Source organism: Ursus arctos, chromosome X (genome assembly GCF_023065955.2).
Source record: "Ursus arctos isolate Adak ecotype North America chromosome X, UrsArc2.0, whole genome shotgun sequence".
Classification (NCBI taxonomy): Eukaryota; Metazoa; Chordata; class Mammalia; order Carnivora; family Ursidae; genus Ursus; species Ursus arctos.
In genome coordinates, this window is record NC_079873.1 from 30183799 (window position 1) to 30201899 (window position 18101).

General features: G+C 36.4%; 1 protein-coding gene across 1 annotated transcript in view; it reads left to right on the forward strand.

The window, feature by feature from the left end:
• Window positions 1-18101, forward strand: part of CFAP47 (cilia and flagella associated protein 47) — a 478944-nt gene that overhangs the window by 67253 nt on the left and 393590 nt on the right. Inside the window, exons 16-21 of the mRNA XM_048213784.2 lie at window positions 4422-4552; window positions 7505-7627; window positions 8870-9001; window positions 11464-11541; window positions 14737-14881; window positions 17117-17211. Coding sequence (XP_048069741.1) covers window positions 4422-4552; window positions 7505-7627; window positions 8870-9001; window positions 11464-11541; window positions 14737-14881; window positions 17117-17211 — 704 coding nt within the window. The remainder of the gene's footprint in view (window positions 1-4421; window positions 4553-7504; window positions 7628-8869; window positions 9002-11463; window positions 11542-14736; window positions 14882-17116; window positions 17212-18101) is intronic.

Sequence of the window (18101 nt, forward strand, 5' to 3'; positions counted from 1 at the left end):
ATTTTTTTAGAACACAAATAATAAAGTACTCAAGTCTGTTTCATATAGCTTTGAAGAAAGTGTGCATAATTCATATTATATACATGGGTTTTTCTTATGTCATTTTCCTTTTGTTGGTGAGAATATTCATATAATAATTACTCAGTTTTGTTTCTGCCTCTTTGTTAAAATAGAAAATAACTTTTTCTTATGTTAGTTTTCTTATATCCCTTTCGCTATAGTGGTTTTACACCCTGAATAATACATTTAATCTGTCATTGTCTATATTTTTATAAACTAATGTGATTATTTCTAAATTAAATTTTATGTGGTGATTGTCCTTTCTCCCTGAGGTGTGATGTATTTTGGATTTGGGTTTAGGTTGTGGGTGTTGCAGGTGGTGAGTGTAAGAGTGGATTGATGTTTTCTAACATAGAGTTGGGCTTCTAATTTGACTATTTCATTCAGTACTGTTCGTGTTTGTGCTTGTTGTGTTTTTATCCGTGTTGTCTTTAATCTTACTGAACTCTCAAGTCAGCTCAATCCTCACACTTGTCTTCAAGCAGTTTGCTCTCACTGTCTTTCGGTGAGACGCCCTTGGCCGTGTATAGAACCTGCCCTGCCAATCCCAGCCTTGCTCAGTGCAGCCATCTGGTTTATTTCCCGTTTCCTGATATACATAATATTCCCGGAGAAAAATATATAGTCATGCTGATGGAGGGGAAAATACTTACCTCAAGCTGACCTGAAGGGTCAGCTGTTCTCAATGCTTAGCACGCTCGGGTGTCTTTATAGATGGCGTCAGGTCTGCTTTGTTAAAGTTACTTCTTTTTTTTTTTTTTTAATGATTTTTTTATTATATTATGTTAGTCACCATACAGTACATCCCCGGTTTCCGATGTAAAATTCGATGATTCATTAGTTGCGTATAACACCCAGTGCACCATGCAATGCGTGCCCTCCTTACTACCCATCACCGGCCTATTCCATTCCCCCGCCCCCCCCCCCCGAGGCCCTCAGTTTGTTTCTCATAGTCCATAGTCTCTCATGTTTCATTCCCCCTTCTGATTACTCCCCCTTTCTTTATCCCTTTCTTCCCCTACCGATCATCCTAGTTCTTATGTTCCATAGATGAGAGAAATCATATGATATTTGTCTTTCTCTGCTTGACTTATTTCACTTAGCATTATCTCCTCCAGTGCTGTCCATGTTGCAGCAAATGTTGAGAATTCGTTCTTTCTGATAGCTGAGTAATATTCCATTGTATATATGGACCACAGCTTCTTACTCCAGTCATCTGTTGAAGGGCATCTCGGCTCCTTCCACGATTTAGCTATTGTGGACAGTGCTGCTATGAACATTGGGGTGCATATGGCCCTTCTCTTCGCTACGTCTGTATCTTTGGGGTAAATACCCCGTAGTGCAATGGCTGGATCATAGGGTAGCTCAATTTTTTCACTTTTTAAGGGACCTCCACACTGTTTTCCAAAGTGGCTGTACCAACTTGCATTCCCACCAACAGTGTAAGAGGGATCCCCTTTCTCCACATCCTCTCCAACAATTGTTGTTTCTTGCCTTGTCAATTTTTGCCATTCTAACTGGCGTAAGGTGGTATCTCAGTGTGGTTTTGATTTGAATTTCCCTGATGGCTAATGATTTTGAACATTTTTTCATGTGTCTGTTAGCCATTTGTATGTCTTCATTGGAAAAGTGTCTGTTCATATCTTCTGCCCATTGCTATCCTGATCAAAATACCGAGGACATTTTTCAAAGAACTGGAACAAATAGTCCTTAAATTTGTATGGAACCAGAAAAGGCCCCGAATCTCCAAGGAACTGTTGAAAAGGAAAAACAAAGCTGGGGGCATCACAATGCCGGATTTCGAGCTGTACTACAAAGCTGTGATCACAAAGACAGTGTGGTACTGGCACAAAAACAGACACATAGACCAATGGAACAGGATAGAGAACCCAGAAATGGACCCTCGGCTCTTTGGGCAACTAATCTTTGATAAAGCAGGAAAAAACATCCAGTGGAAAAAAGACAGTCTCTTCAATAAATGGTACTGGGAAAATTGGACAGCTACATGCAAAAGAATGAAACTTGACCACTCTCTCACACCATACACAAAAATAAACTCCAAATGGATGAAAGACCTCGATGTGAGACAGGAATCCATCAAAATTCTAGAGGAGAACATAGGCAGCAACCTCTACGACATCGGCCAAAGCAACCTTTTTCATGACACATCTCCAAAGGCATGAGAAACAAAAGATAAAATGAACTTGTGGGACTTCATCAAGATAAAAATCTTCTGCACAGCCAAGGAAACAGTCAAAAAAACTAAGAGGCAGCCCACAGAATGGGAGAATATATTTGCAAATGACACTACAGGTAAAAGAATGGTATCCAAGATCTACAAAGAACTTCTCAAACTCAATACACGAGAAACAAATAAATCAAAAAATGGGCAGAAGATTTGTTAAAGTGACTTCTAATCAGCCTTTTCGACACCACTCTTCTTCCAGCGTGGTCACTTGACTTTTATACTCCCCCCAGGCTTTGTCCTCCTGCAGAGTTTCTGTTCATTTTTCGCAATTCAAATGCCATCTTCTTATAAGGAAGTTTCCTCCACTTTCTTGGGCTAATTTAGGCTCCTCCCCACCTGCTCCCACTGTGTATTTGTTATGTCATCTATAATTATTTGTTCATATCTATAGCCTATTGTAATAGATATTGCTAAGCCCATATGTGATATCCATTCCCCTTTATAAGAGGACTCTCATTTTGTTGGGAGAGCAACGTTCATATCTAGAAATCTGTTTTTCCCAGCTTTCCTTGCCAATGAGATATGGATAGAAGTTTCTTTTAGCTCCACCATCCTTCTTCATACCAGGCGCTGTTTGAAGTACTTCTTCATATATTAGCTTCTTTAATCCCTACGACAATTCTCTAAGTTACATAACAACTGTTATCCCCGTTTATGTCTGAGAAGGCTATGTGACATATGTTACGTAAATTGTCCAAGGTCTCAGCTAGTAAATGGCAGAGCTAAAATTGGAACCAGGGGTTCCAACCCTAGAATTTGTGCCTTTTTTTTTTTTAAAGATTTTATTTATTTATTTGACAGAGACAGGGAAGGGGGAGCACAAGCAGGGGGAGCTGGAGAGGGAGAAGCAGGCTCCCTGCTGAGCAGGGAGCCCGACTCAGGACCCAGGACCCTGGGATCAAGACCTGAGCCGAAGTCTGACGCTTAATGACTGAGCCACCCAGGTGCCCCGAATTTGTGCTTTTTTAACCACTACACAATGACACGTTTCTACATGGAGGAAAGCCACATAGTAAGGAATGGTAGTATAGGAAGCTAGAGGTATCATTGCTCCTTGAAGGCACCATCAACCTGCTAAGGCAGCCCTGGAATACTGATCTGTGGACTTCTGATGGCCTAAGATGAATAACCCCCTATCTACGTAACCCACTGTAGCAGGACTTTTTGTTACTGACAGACAAACAGAATCCTGACGGACCACTACTAGACTGTTAGCTTTTCCGGGAGCAGTTTCTTTTCTTTTTATAAATTACTGTGCCTACCATAGCATTAGCATTCAAGAGTATTAATAATAAAATCTGACGCTGGGTGCGTTCTGGGCATCACACACTGTTAATTGCTTTATGTGTGTTGTTCCTTCCATACACAGCCACTGCAAAACTAAGAGGTAGGTACTGTGTTTTTTTTTTTTTTTAAGATTGCAGAAACTGCCATCGCATGCAAGCCAACCTGATCCTAAGGCAAAGTATATTTGTGATGATCCCTCATCTTTCTGTCCAGTGCCCCGTGCATTTAAATCTCCAGTGATCCTCTCTTCCTTGAAGGAAGAGCTTCTACGTCATTTATTCCATCAAGTATTTCTTTTTTTAATCCAAAGGAAATGATGAATTTAAACAGATAAAGCAGCTCACACCAAATGTGCCTGATACCTCTTGGGTTCTCAATACATTTGAATTACAGAAATGTGTTAGTTACTAATAGCTACATCAGAGGTTATATCTCTAGGGATGTGAACATTTGAAAAGAAAAAAGCCCCTGGTAATTTAATTCCTTCCTCTGAAAACTGAATGAGTGTCTGATATTTGTAACTATTTCAGAGTGTTGGGAAACATATGAAGGGGACATTTTGCTAAATATAGGCATACTTTTTGTCAGATATTTTGATCTGCTTAATAAAATTGGAAAATAAGGTATGCATTTTAGATTTTAATCAAACTCTATAGATCTATACTCATTAGATAATCTCTCATGTAGCATTTCCACATATTTTGAGTTTAATTTAAGTAATTTGTTATATAATGTCATTATACTTTTATACTAGCTTTTATTTTGGATATTAAAATGAATATAATTAAAATGTGGTCAATGTCTGTTCTTTCTAAATTCTCCATAGGCACAGTTGAACCATACTCTTCATTGGAATGTGAAGTAACGTGGCTGCCGGGTTTCAGTTCTCCAGAAAGGGGAGAATTTGTTCTTCATGTCAATGAAGGAAACACGCTGACACTAAAATGTGTTGCACATGTAATGATTTTCTTTGGATATGATTTTTATTTTGAGGACTCTAAATTGGTTGGGTATATATGTGTGTGTATAGTTGAGTATATATACTCTGTTAGTAAAACTGATTTTGCTTGCAATATTTAGTTAACTGAATTACCATCTTCTCGGTGCCACTTCTCTACCACAAAGGAAGACTTTGCTAAAAAAGAAAATGTGTTGTGTTACCTAAAATTAACTCACAAATCCAAGACTTTTGTGCCCACAATACTAGATTGTCATTAGAGCCTCTATAAACATACAGTACCATGGGAGCCACTTGAAATTAAATTATTTCATTAACAGAAACCAAAGAAAAATAGAGAAAATTGTATTTTTGTCCTATTATATTGCATTGTTAGAATTCTAGTGGTAATTAATAATTCAGTATGAAATGGACCATATAATTTACATAGCAAGGAGATATGGCACATTCTAATTTTATAGAATATACTTCTTATAATAAAAATGAGTAAAGTTAAGGCTGCAATATGTAATTTTAACTTTCTTTTTGTGGTAGAGCCCAGAAGGCCTTAACTTCATGCCTCATAATCACCAAGAATCCACTTTACTTGTGTACGAAATTTTCGTCCCAATATTCTCATTTATTTAACTCAAGCCAGTGCTGTTTTACCGAATCTCATCTCTGTCTCCAGGCCATGATCATGCTTTTAAATATTTCAGCTATGAAGGAGCTCATAGCCTTAACGGAGAAGAGATTCATCTTCTTTAATGATGGCAAGTGGCAAAAATCAGTAGGTTCATTTCTCTGCTCCAGACTTTAAATAAGCTGGACCTTCCTGCTTTTCCTGTGTTTAATGTACTTGCTATTCTTTTTAAAAATTTCTGTTGGTAACACCTGGGAGGCTCAGTCGGTTAAGCGGCCGTCTTCGGCTCAGGTCGTGATCCCAGGGTCCTGGGATCGAGTCCCACATTGGACTCCTTGCTCAGCAGGAAGCCTGCTTCTCCCTCTGCCTGCCACTCCCCCTGCTTGTGCTGTCATTCTCTCTGACAAATAAAGAAAGAAAGAAATAATCTTTAAAAAAATTTCTATTGAGGTATAGAATATATACAGAAAAGGATACATATTATGACTTCTGTATCATTCAGTCTTTATAGACTGATAGCATCTTTGTAACTCACACCCAGATCAACCAGATCAAGAAGCAGAATATGACTAGCATCGTGAAAGAACCACCCTCTCCGTCCACACTTCCAGTCCCTCTGTGTCCCTCCCAGAGTTATCAGTATCCTTAACTTCTAAGGGCATAGATTAATTTTGGTTTTAAACTTTATATGTATGTAATCAAAGCATATGTTCTCTTTTATGTCTGGCTTTTGTTCATCATTATGTTTGTGGGCTTTGTCTATTCTGGTACATGTGGTGACAGTATTCATTTTCATTCCTTAATAGTATTCCATTGTGTGACTATACCATCATTTTTCCATTACACAGCTGATGGGATTTGGATTATTTTAGATTCTTAGCTACTATAATAGTGCTTCTCTTAACATTTTTACAGCTGTATTTTGGTGAACGTGCACACAGTTCTTCAGCTGTTACTTATATAGCTGTGTTTGACAAAGTTAGTAATATAAATTTGCCCACATACTCACCCCATGTATATTTTTTTCTAGCAGGTAGAAGATGAGCAATTTAGTAATTTAGACTTTGCATTAATAATAGGTATCATTTATTAATTAGTGTGTGTCAGGCGGGATGCTAAATGCTATTCATGTATTATCTAATTTAATCCTTAAAACAACTCTGTAAGGCGGTACTAATAACTCAGTGGATGGGTGAGGAAATGGAGGATTACAGTGAGTGATTAACTAATACAAGTTCACACAGGCAGTAAACACCCTAGGTGGAATTTATTTCCAGGTCTGTTTGCCTCCACCGTCTTTGCTGTTACCCTCTGGTCAAATTTACTTTCTGTTTTCCCTCCCTACACTAGGATTGGTTAAGAATTAAAGTCCAAGATATCAGGATAGTGAATTAGATTATTTTATGGTAAATTCTTGAGGTCCTTTAAGTTAAATGAACTGTGAAGTGTTTCTCTTATGAAAGTAAAGCTGGAGGAACGTGAAGTGATTAAATACAATGTTCTTTTAATGTTTGTCATTAATTTATGAAGGAATTACTTGACCATTTCGTCATCTGTTAGCTTTGTTTAGAAATTTTTTGTTCCAATTACCCAAGTCATGTTCTTCAAATAATTATAAGAATGTATTAAAACCTCTCAAGATAATAAATAATTTATCTTAGATAAAGACAGCAGGGTCTGGTGTAAAGAGCACTGTATAAGGAATTGGAAAACTTGGGTTCTAGTTCCCTGTGGCTATGGTTTGCTTTCCTGTGAAATGGGAGAGGTGGATAATTTCAGAATTTTCAAAAAATTGTTCCATGATACAGTAGTTCTGTGAAGTCATTTGTGTGGCGAGTAAGGAGGAGGAGTCCTGCGCCTAATTAATTCTGTGAATCACAGTGAACCACCTCCCCATTCCGAGGTAAGCAAAGTGTGTGTTATCAGCATATTAAGCGCTAGAAGGCTAATCGTAAAAACATGCCTAGATAATCTCATTTGGCACATTATTTCCCATGCTGGGGGACTCCTGAACTCATCCCTTTTGCATAGCACTCAGTAACACCCTGTACATAGTTGGATAGATGGTCTCTAAGATCCCCTACATGATTCTCAGTCCTGGATTTACTTCCTCTGTAGAATTGTCTTATTCGCTTTGCCTTCCTCAGTTTAGGAGTACAATTTAGGTATTCCATTCTATTTTCCTTTCTTTTAAGTACATCATAACATCTGATAACCCTTCATATTTTAGAAATTTCCATGAGGCTGAAAAAATTTGAGTCATTTGGAAGGGGCTAAAAAAATATTTATTATTTTTCTTGTATCTTTTCTTTTCTCCTCTTATTATTAGCTTGGTCATACCAAGGTTGTATTTTTGGAGCCAAGGATCCTCTTCAGTAATAGCCCTCAAGGTTTAACAACTTGGAGGAAAGCCATTCTTCACAACGTAGGACAAAACCATGCTTATTTCAAGGTAATGTAGAATCTTGGAATCTTATTTGGATCAGATCACATAATTTGAATTAATTTTTTTGCCATGAACACTGTGGTGGTAATACTTTAGTCTTTATAAATTGACTAATGCTAGTGTTTAGGTATTTCATGTGAGCCTTACCTAAGTATCTTTCATCTACTTTGTCCTTTTAATTTCCCACAAAAATAATTTCTCCTTTCTTCCGTTCTTAGTCTCTCCTCTTCTTACCCCCTTTTTTCTTCCTATCATTTTTGTCTTGTTGAAAAAAAGATAATTTGGAAAAAAGAACGCTTTCAGAAACATCCACTCTTGCTATTACAACTCCGTATTTAATGACATGCTTTTCCTCTTCTCATTTCCATTCTGTCGTCAGGACTGTTATGGTAGAAACTTGGACCTAGAGCAAGATCCTTCTAAAGATACTCTATAGTTGTTGACCCTGACTTAAATTTCAGGGTGGGGGTTGTTTTAAGTGGTGATAGAATATTTTGCTGAAAAATATATTAAGATCTCCAAATAGTGACAATAGATAGAGGTTAGTGTTTGAGATCTTTCATTCAAGCTTTATATCTACATATCTTCTGCCCAAGCAAACAAATGCCGATATCTTTTTTTGCTTTGTTGCTTCAGAGTTAGTTCTGAAGTCTGTTTGTTCCCTCACCCCAAAATACCTTAACCAGTTTTCCTTTAAATTGTTCCGGCTTAAAGCATGGTAGATAGTCCTAAACTAGCCCCTGAGAAACCACACCATAAATCCTTTGGTAAGTTACTTATAACTTTGCTGAAAGTCAAAATGATATCTTAGACATTAGGCTATCAAGGAAATAATAACGAACAGGAGGTTACTTTATCATCTGCCTCCCCACTAACTTTGCTTTCAGTGTTTACCGTCAGGAAGAAGGCAAAATATCAAAGTATATCTAGAATTTTGTCATCTTCTCTAACAGATATGTCTCATCCTTGTAAGTTTGCCAAGTCTTGATAACATTCCAGACAATAAATCTTCATCATCCTATTTGAATCGGATGCTGCCACTACTGAAAGTTCCGTTTGCTGGGTTAGGGGTACAAATCCTTTTTGAAGTTTATTTGTGCATCTGGTGTTGGAAAACATATTATAAAATCATCTTATGCCCTGTGCCCAGGGTCCTCTCTGGGTTGTAGTTTGGAAGCTTTCCTATGAAAGGTTCAGACCAGCAACTTTAAAGGATAATGTAGAATTTCTGCAAACTTTCAATTACAGGTTTGTGACCAGAGTCTTTTGCCTACCATTAATATTGTTCCATCACAAGGAATAATTCCATTTGGGGGGCTAACTGTTCTCAATATCTCCTGTACACCTACTGTAGCAGAAAAATTTGATACAAGAGCAAAGGTATGTTTATGCATATGTGTATTCATACCTTGTGTATATATGTTTATGTGGATTTGTTTGGTGGTTTAAGAGATTTAAAATAGTATGTATAATGCTATAAAATGGTGTGTGTGTTTATTCTTAGAAAACTTGTTTTACGGATTTCTTCTAATGGGAATGGGTTTTAATGTTATGATACTAATGAGTGATTTTTAAAATTTTGGTTACTTTGTTAGCAATTGAGTTAACTCTAAAGAAATGCAGTTTTTAGAGATCTATAAAATAAGCATGCTTACCTATATAATCTTGTAGAAATAGCAGAACCTCGTAAGAGGATTTGTAGAAAATACTTTTGGTGAACGTTGGTAACGGAAATTTCTACTAAGATGAAATGAATACAACTCATCAACAGGCATTTTTCACCTGCAATTAGAATGATATTTGGCATCTCTGAGTTGTGACAGTTGTTTCCTCAGTAGTCACAGAGGAAAGGATGACTTTTTTCATGGCATTAATTAGATATTTGATTTGATTAGATACGTTAGGAAAAATTAATCAATTTTGGAATGTTAATTCTAAATAGCTTCAATGGCTGTATGAATTATAGGCAAATTCTGTATGGTGTTAAGATCTATATTTTATAGCATACATAAAATATTTTACTAGTTTATATTCTGGGAATTATATAATTGAAAAGACATTACCTTGATTTTAGGTGCTTTTCTAATTGTTCATTAAACAGAATAAATAAAACAGAAACTAGTCTCTGATAAATTTTATTAGAAACTAGAGATATGGAATACTCTTGATTTTCAATCTGATGATCAGCTATGTACATTTACTCACATTAAAAAATAATATGTACACTGTTACCAAATCAAAATGAATAGTTTTAGATAAATCCCCATTTTATCCTCAATTTCCCATAAAAATTAATTCTTTTTTTTATAACAACTCCTTAATAATATGTAGCTTGATGTGATAAACACCAGTTTGCCCCAGATAAACAATCTAATGATTATATCTTACTTTTATGAAGAAATATGTATTGAAAGATGTTTATAAATTATATATTATGGTACATGGTCTGAGATTTGGGCAGAATTTTTTACATAATATTCTGGAAAAAATAAAAAATTTGGCCACTAAAAATAGTTTCACTAAAAGATCAATTTCTGCTGTATTTTAGATGAGTATGCTGTTACAAAGCTTACCTTTTTAACATAATATAGTAAGATTCATTTATTCACCCACTCAATACATATTTACTGGGCACAAGTTTTATGTTGGTTTCTGTTGTAGATTCAGTGGATGATGAATAATGGGGAGGTGGGTGAAAGCCAGCCATGAGGAGTTGAGACTTATATATGGGATTCATCAATGAAGAACATGTCGATTTGTAATTTCCTCTGAATCACTAAATTAAGCTTTATATGATTTTAGTCATGTATTTTATTTATGTACTATATATTCTTTAAATAAAATGTGGAAATCATATTATGAATATAGTGATTTAGTTAATTAAATGACATGTCACTTTCCCCAATAATTTTGAAAAAAATGACAGTTTGGATTTTTTTTTTTTTGCCTATGAATAGTGTCACTGACTTTCTATGGAAAGAGTGAAATACACTCCTATCTCATTCTTAGATAAATATTTAGATTTAAATCCAGACTTGATGCTCCCTGTTCTTACATAGGTAGGGCTTTCAGCCAATGCTGTTTTTGTGCTTCTGAAATTTTGCTTAGACACTTATATGTTCAGATAATCTACAGGTCTAATTTTGTAGGAATTACACAACTACATTCTTACTTCACTATCTTAATTTTCTCAGAGGCAGTTGAGTGTTCAGGCAGTCCTTGGTTCATATTTAACCACTGCTATTTTGAGGCATCAGGAAAAAGACAAAATACTCTGCCTCTCTGAGCCTCAATTTTCCTCACTTGGAAATAAGGATATTAATATTGGTAACCTCATAGGATACTGAGGATTAAAAAGGAGACAACGTATTGAGCCCTATACTTGACCCATTTACTCAGCAATTTTTAAGCTACTTTCATTATTATTATTATTATGGTCATTGTGGGTATTAGTATGTCTCTATGGGAGGAAATATGTTTGTACTTAGTTCCCTATCTGTTTTAATTTTGAATAATCCATTGAAATTAGGTAAATACAGAAGGGATACGGAGAGTGGCAATAATGCGTAGTCAAATGGGTGGAACTCTGCAGTCACATTCAGAAGCTATGAACTGGTCCCATTTGTGGTGGAGGTTTTTAAGAGTTGAATACTCATTCCTCTTAGGAATATCAATCCTGCATACCAAGAAATGTGATGACAACTACCAGAATAAATCTTGTGACATTTATAATATGATTATTTAAATTTAAAAATATTGCCAGATGCCAGGTAATACTTACGTGGTATATGAGTAGATTTTAATGTGGTTTCTACAAGGCTTTGTATTTCTCTCAAATAAAGGTTGCTATTCACCGTGCAAATGTCATAGACCTTAGGATTGGTGGATCTGTTGAGATTGCTGACGTGGAAATTAATCCGGTGAGTATGTTAGTATGTTAACTATTTGTGTAATCAGTTTATGAGTGTGGTGACTTTTGTTATGTGTCCCTAGTCAGCCCATTTATGTTTAAAAATATCTCATTATGTAGTACTGTGACATGTAGGAATTAAAATATGTAATATAAATATAAATGACAAAGCAGAATATTAAATGGAGATTTCAGAATTCACCACTGAACGTAACTTTCAGAACCCTACCAATACCATTAAAGTCATCAGTAGGCTTCATCATGATCCTATCCCTCCTAAGAGATAACCACTTTACTGAATTTTCTGATTATTCTCCCTTTACTTTTTCTAATCGGCTCACCACATATGTATGAATTTCTTAACCATTGATTATTTAGTTTGTTCATTTTTGAGCTTTCTGACAAACATGTGCTGTGTGTAGTCTTTGGTGAGTTCCTATTAACTGAATATTGTATTTCCAAAGTTCATCTAAGTTGTGTGTAGCTGTATTTTTTTTTTCATTCTCACTACTGCTTAATAGTTCATTATGTAGACCTGTTGTAATTCGGAGATTCAATGTGTTGTCCAATCAATTAGATGTTTCTTTTTTTGTTATTATTACAAACACTACAGCTGGGAATATTCATGTACATATCTTGTGAGGTACAAATGCCAGAGTTTCCAGAAGAGTAGAGTTGCTAAGTCCTAGAATATGAATATGTGCATTTTTGGCTTCACAAGATAGCTTCCATATTTTCTTCTCAAGTTTCCATTGCTTCATAAATTGTATTGTAGGACCTAATGTTTGCCAGTCTATTAAGTATAAAATGATAGCTCACTGTGGTCTTGATTTGCATTTTCTGAACTATAGTTATATTTATTTTTAAAATTATTGTTCTGTATCCTGATAAAACTTTGTTCTACAATTGATAGCACACATATACTTTTTTTTTTTTCCTGGCAAGTCTTTCAGGAATTAAGTCTGGTCTCATCTGCCCAAAAAACTTACCTTGGGGGCGCTTGGGTGGCTCAGTCAGTTAAGGTCTGCCTTCAGCTCAGGTCATGGTCCCAGGGTCCTGGGATCGAGCCCCACTTGGGCAGTGGTGGCAGAGCAGGGAGCCTGCTTCTCCCTCCCTTCCCTGCTTGTGCTCTCACTGTCTTTGTTTCTCTCTCTCTCTCAAATAAATAAATAAAATCTTTAAAAAAAAAAAAAAAAAAACCAATACCAAAAAACTTACCCTGATCGTCCAAAGCAGGCTCATATGCCCCTCCATTGTGACATTCATAAGATGGTACAAACATCTTAAACTCTGGAAACATCTTCATCATAGCAGTTGTCAGGTTTCTGTCTCCCACTAGTACTACAGCACCTTGCGCCATTCTGGTGCTGAATTAACTTGAGCAAAAATGGGTGAGGCTGCCGGTCCCTCAGGTAGGGACTCACTAGTCCGTACTTTAATGGCATCACCACAATTCTAGTGTCTGGCTTTGAGTTAGAATTTTCTAACCTTTATTTTATTTGGTGTTGAAGGCATGGTAAGTCTAGACAGATTGACAGATACTAGGCTAGCTTGTCTAAGACTGGTGATTCTTGGAGATTAAACCCTGTAGTATCCAGAGTGCTTTTTCCATTGCTATGGTGTTTCTCCTTTAACAGTATTAGAAGTGTATTGAGAGTTTGACTACTTTATTTCCACACCCTAAAGGCATTTGTGACATGCTTTGCACCTTATGGTACAGTTGAGTAATTTATAAGACTTTGTATTAATGTATATCAATATTCCCTGATTATGTTGAATTTTAAACATAGCTGCTTAGCTGCCTTTTAAAAATAATATTCTGGCATTATCAAATATCATCAGGAAGGCATGTAATAACTGTATGGCATTGAATATGTATCTTAATAACAATTAGGACATTTTATCCAAATGAGCTTATGTATAAGGCCAGAATAGTGGAAGAGGAGTGATCTTTTTGCATATACAAAGCATCAAACTTTCATTACCCATATTGGATTTTACAGATTTCTCCTGTAGAATTGGGTCCATATTTTAAGTGAAACAAATAGTGGCCAGTTGACCTTAAAGCAGTATTTTCCTCAACATTAGGATACTGTTACCACTTTCTGTTTAAGGTTATATATAATTCTTTTACTAAGTAACTGTAAGGCTATATATACTAATTCTGCCAAAAGAGGAATCCTACAGAGCTCTGTGATGTAGGCACATACTTGGCATGTAAGCTAAATTTAGGATGCATTCAGTAAACATTCCTTATGTATATTTAAGCGAGGCATCAGGTGCTAGGGATACAAAAATGAATCAGACCACTAGGGGAGATAGATTGGTAAACAAATAAACAGACTTTATGATGTTGTCATGGTAAGTAAATATAAGGAACAGAAATAGTTCTGAGCACAGTGTAATAAAACATGGTTTATCTAACTGGAATTTGAAGGATAAATAATATTTTATCAAGCAATTATGAGTTAGAGAAAAGCTTCCTAACAGAAGGGACATGATGATAAAGACACAGGAGGATGAAGCAACAGGTATCTGTTGGAATGGCTAGGTCATACAGCTTGCTGAAGTACGAAGTGATTGGGGTAAGAGCGGAGCTAGGTGAGGCAGGGGAAGGTAACAGAGCTTTATAAGCCCTGCTGAGGAACTTGGACCTTGTCCAGTAGTTGGAGGAGAATCATCACATTTGAAGATAGGAAGTGCAGATTTTCAGTTAGTTTAATTGTGACTTAGTTGTGGAGAGGAGAACTGGAGAAAGTACAAATCTAGAAATGAAAAGTGATGAGTTATTAACCTCATACAATTACGTTAGGGAATAAGAGGTGAAGGCAGCAGAGTAAATGGGATTTGGTAACTGATTACGCATAGGAGGTAGGGGAGAGGAAGGAAAATGTGACCAGTTTTTATAGAGTACAGTAGTTAATGTCCTTGATGAAAAATAACAGTATACATTTTTTATCGAGGTATAATTGACATATAGCATTATGTTCGTTTTAGGTGTACCAAATAATGATTTGATATCTGTATGTATTGCAAAATGATCACCAAAATGAGTCTAGTTAACATCCATCACCAAACACAGTTACATTCTTTTCTTTTGATTAGAACTTTAAGGTCTACTCTGTTAAAATGTAATTTTTGGTTTACACTATTTTCATAAAATATTACTCCGCTTTCTAATTCTTTTTCTCTTTTTAAATTTTAGGACGTATTTAACTTCAGTGGTACCTATGTTGGTGCTACTCAGATTATTCCGTTTATAATAAAAAACAAAGGTTTAACACGTGCCAGGGTGGAGTTTAATCTACAAGACTTTGAATATTTTTCTTTGGATTTTAAAGCTAAAACAGGTATATCTTTTATACTATAGTATTCTTGTAAAACAGTTTCAAGTTGCTTTAAGATATAATGTTAAAAAATACTGTAAGTCAAGGGCAATTGTTTTAAAGTATTTTTAATTACTCAGTGCATGCTTTTCTTATAGTCTATAACCTATCATGGTTTATTTCTATAAATATATCAATATTAATATCAGACTACTTTGGTAATGCATAACATACAACCATGCTTGTTAGTTGATTTAATGTAGTTAAGAATGTTACGTATAAGTTAAAAAGAAAAGGTTATGTATAAGTATATACTGTAAATCAAAATGAAATTATTAATTGCTAATTTTAATTGCCTAAGAATTTCAGGTAAATGTGTTTGGAGAGTTCTCTCTGTATGTTTACTCATGTATTAAGTATCTTTATGTCACATTAAGTTTAAAAGATAGGTACTTCTACAAAGACATTTCATTTACTCAGGTTGGCACAGTAGGGTTTGTGGGCTAAATCTGGCCTGATATATGTTTTTGTAAATAAAGTTTTATTAGAGTACAGACACATTTATTTGTGTATTATTTATGGCTGCTTGCATACTGTAATGGCAGAGTTGAATAGTTGCAGAAGAAACCATATGGCTTGCAAAGCCTACAGTATTTAGTATCTGGACCCTTATGAAAAAGTTTGCCAACCATTGCTTTGGTCATTTCTTCTTCAGTGAATATTTGCTGAATGCCAATTATAGGCTAGATACTAGACTTTGAGTCTGTAAAGTTAATATTTTACATATTCTCAAGAAGTGAACAGCAAGTGTATCAGTCAGGGTCTCAGTAGTTAACAGATGACTCGCTCAAAGGGTTTAACTGAAGAGACTTTAATGAAGTAATTATCTATGGGGGTGGGAGCTGGATTAAAAGAAATCAGCCAGGGATGGAAGCTGCTACTACCTCTGCACCTGAAGGAGTAAGAGAGGCAAGATATTTCTGGAGCCCCATGATCAGTGAAACAATGGAAGAGGGGCCAACTGATAAGAGCTTTCACTGTAAAGGAGTGCAGCCATTGCCAGAAGCGTAGCCAACGCAGTGAAGACATGATGGCATAAATACCTCCTACCTACTGATACCGTACTGGTGTTTCCCTGTGGTTGAACCAAATCAGAGCAAGGGGACTTGGCTGAATTGACCTGTAGAAGTCAGGACAGAGCAGAACAGAGAAAGGTGGGTATTGAATCAAAGTGACAAACCAAGAACACCTGTAACAGTAGGAGAGCTGGATAAAGATTCTTTCGGCAGCTGGTTCATGGCAGATGCTGTAAGACAAGTGAGTACATGGTGCTGAGGGGGCGTATGTTAGGGAAAACTAGCCATCAGCATAAGGGAAGATTTCTTGGAGAAGTCGATGCCTAATTCTAGTCTTGAAGAATGACGAGAAGATACACAAGAAAAGGGGATATGTGAAAGAATGCAAGCAAAGGCCTAGACATGAGTCAGTATGGTAAGTAGTTCAGGATGCCCAGATTGTAGAGGGACAGGACTAATGGTTTTATATCGGGAGTGATTCTATTTTGTCAAAAAGTGACCTTGTATAAAATTGTGTTTATCTTCTCTGTGGCCTCTTAGAGGCATCAGAGGAGATCTGGGTCTTCCCTGCCCTGTCTTTGCTGGAGAGGGAGTCTCCCACTTTCTTGGGCCTAAGATTCAGTCCCTTACTTGACTTGACCTTCATTCCTTTCTATATTCTTCTGAATATGACTGTGACAAGCTCCTTGAACTTTGGAGATTTTACAAAAATGGGTTTACTGTCTGTTTTGCTGACTGAATATACATTTGATACATGATTGAATATCAGTTTTGCCGATTGGAACCTTGGTATCAAGAGTCATTCTTTAACCAGCAGCAACCTTATGCAGCCCTGCACAGCAATTGCTTTTTTTTTTTTTTTTTTTTAAGATTTTATTTATTTATTTGACAGAGAGAGACAGCCAGCGAGAGAGGGAACACAAGCAGGGGGAGTGGGAGAGGAAGAAGCAGGCTCATAGCGGAGGAGCCTGATGTGGGACTCGATCCCGCAACGCCGGGATCACGCCTTGAGCCGAAGGCAGGCGCTTAACCGCTGTGCCACCCAGGCGCCCCAGCAATTGCTTTTTGATTGTTAGACAGGTTTATGAGGTTTCTCAGAGTTTCATTTCCACATTTAACAGTGGTTTTATAGATATGTATCTGACTTTTAAAAAAATATATATATATTTTTAATGTTTTATAGGGGAATTCACAGACCCTGCGTTTCCTGACATATATTCTTTGGAGTTAGAGGAAGGGACATCTCTGGAATGTGGCATAGCATTTTCTCCGAAAGAAGTATGTTCAGCTTTCATTTACTCATATGACTGGAGAGTAGTGGAGTAAGATAATCCTAACTCAGAAGGTATTAAAGAGCACCTAAGCTCTTTCTGCAGTGGGTCTTTTTCTAACTTGTGAGCATGCCTATGTGTACCTTTAATTCAGTAAAATGAAGTGTCTGGCTCATGCTTGCAGAGTGTCTCGAGAAGTACAGAGAATACACACAAGGAACCTATGGTCTCAGTTCTGCTCTCCAGCAAATTCAAGATATGACATGTTATGAAAGAAAGTTGAGGCTAACTCAAAAATCACTTATATTTTAGCCAGTATGTGCTTTGTACTTATATTTAAGTAGGATATGTTTAATGTTCTTGGAATCACTACCTGAAATTACCAGAGATATGCTGTGAGGACTTAAGACGGGTTGCTATGATACTGGTTTTTTTTTTATAGTGTCCCTTGATGTTTAGTAATTTAAAAACAAAGAACAAACAAGATCGAGGAAAACATCTTTTCCTGGAATATGCCCAGAAGCAGGGGGTACCACTTGGCAAAGTTTCAGGGGCTATTTCTCATATGTTTTTGTTTTCGAGATTTTGCAACAGCAGCACCGAGGAGAGAGCTTGTTGCTACCCACGATGTGGACAGTCATGTTGCTGCATCCTCCTGAACATGAGTCAGACTTCTCTATGACAATTAGAGAATAACATTCTTATGTCAAAACACTTTTTCCATTCCAACATAACAAGCGTGACACCTGGAACCCAATAGGTATAGAATAGAACGAATGAAGTGAAAATAATTCATAACGCAATAAGAAAGTGTATCGAATGCCAAGTACCGCTTTTAGTTATGTCACCGAAGTACGGTTTCCTGAGATTGAAATCTTATTTCAGGAACAATGATAG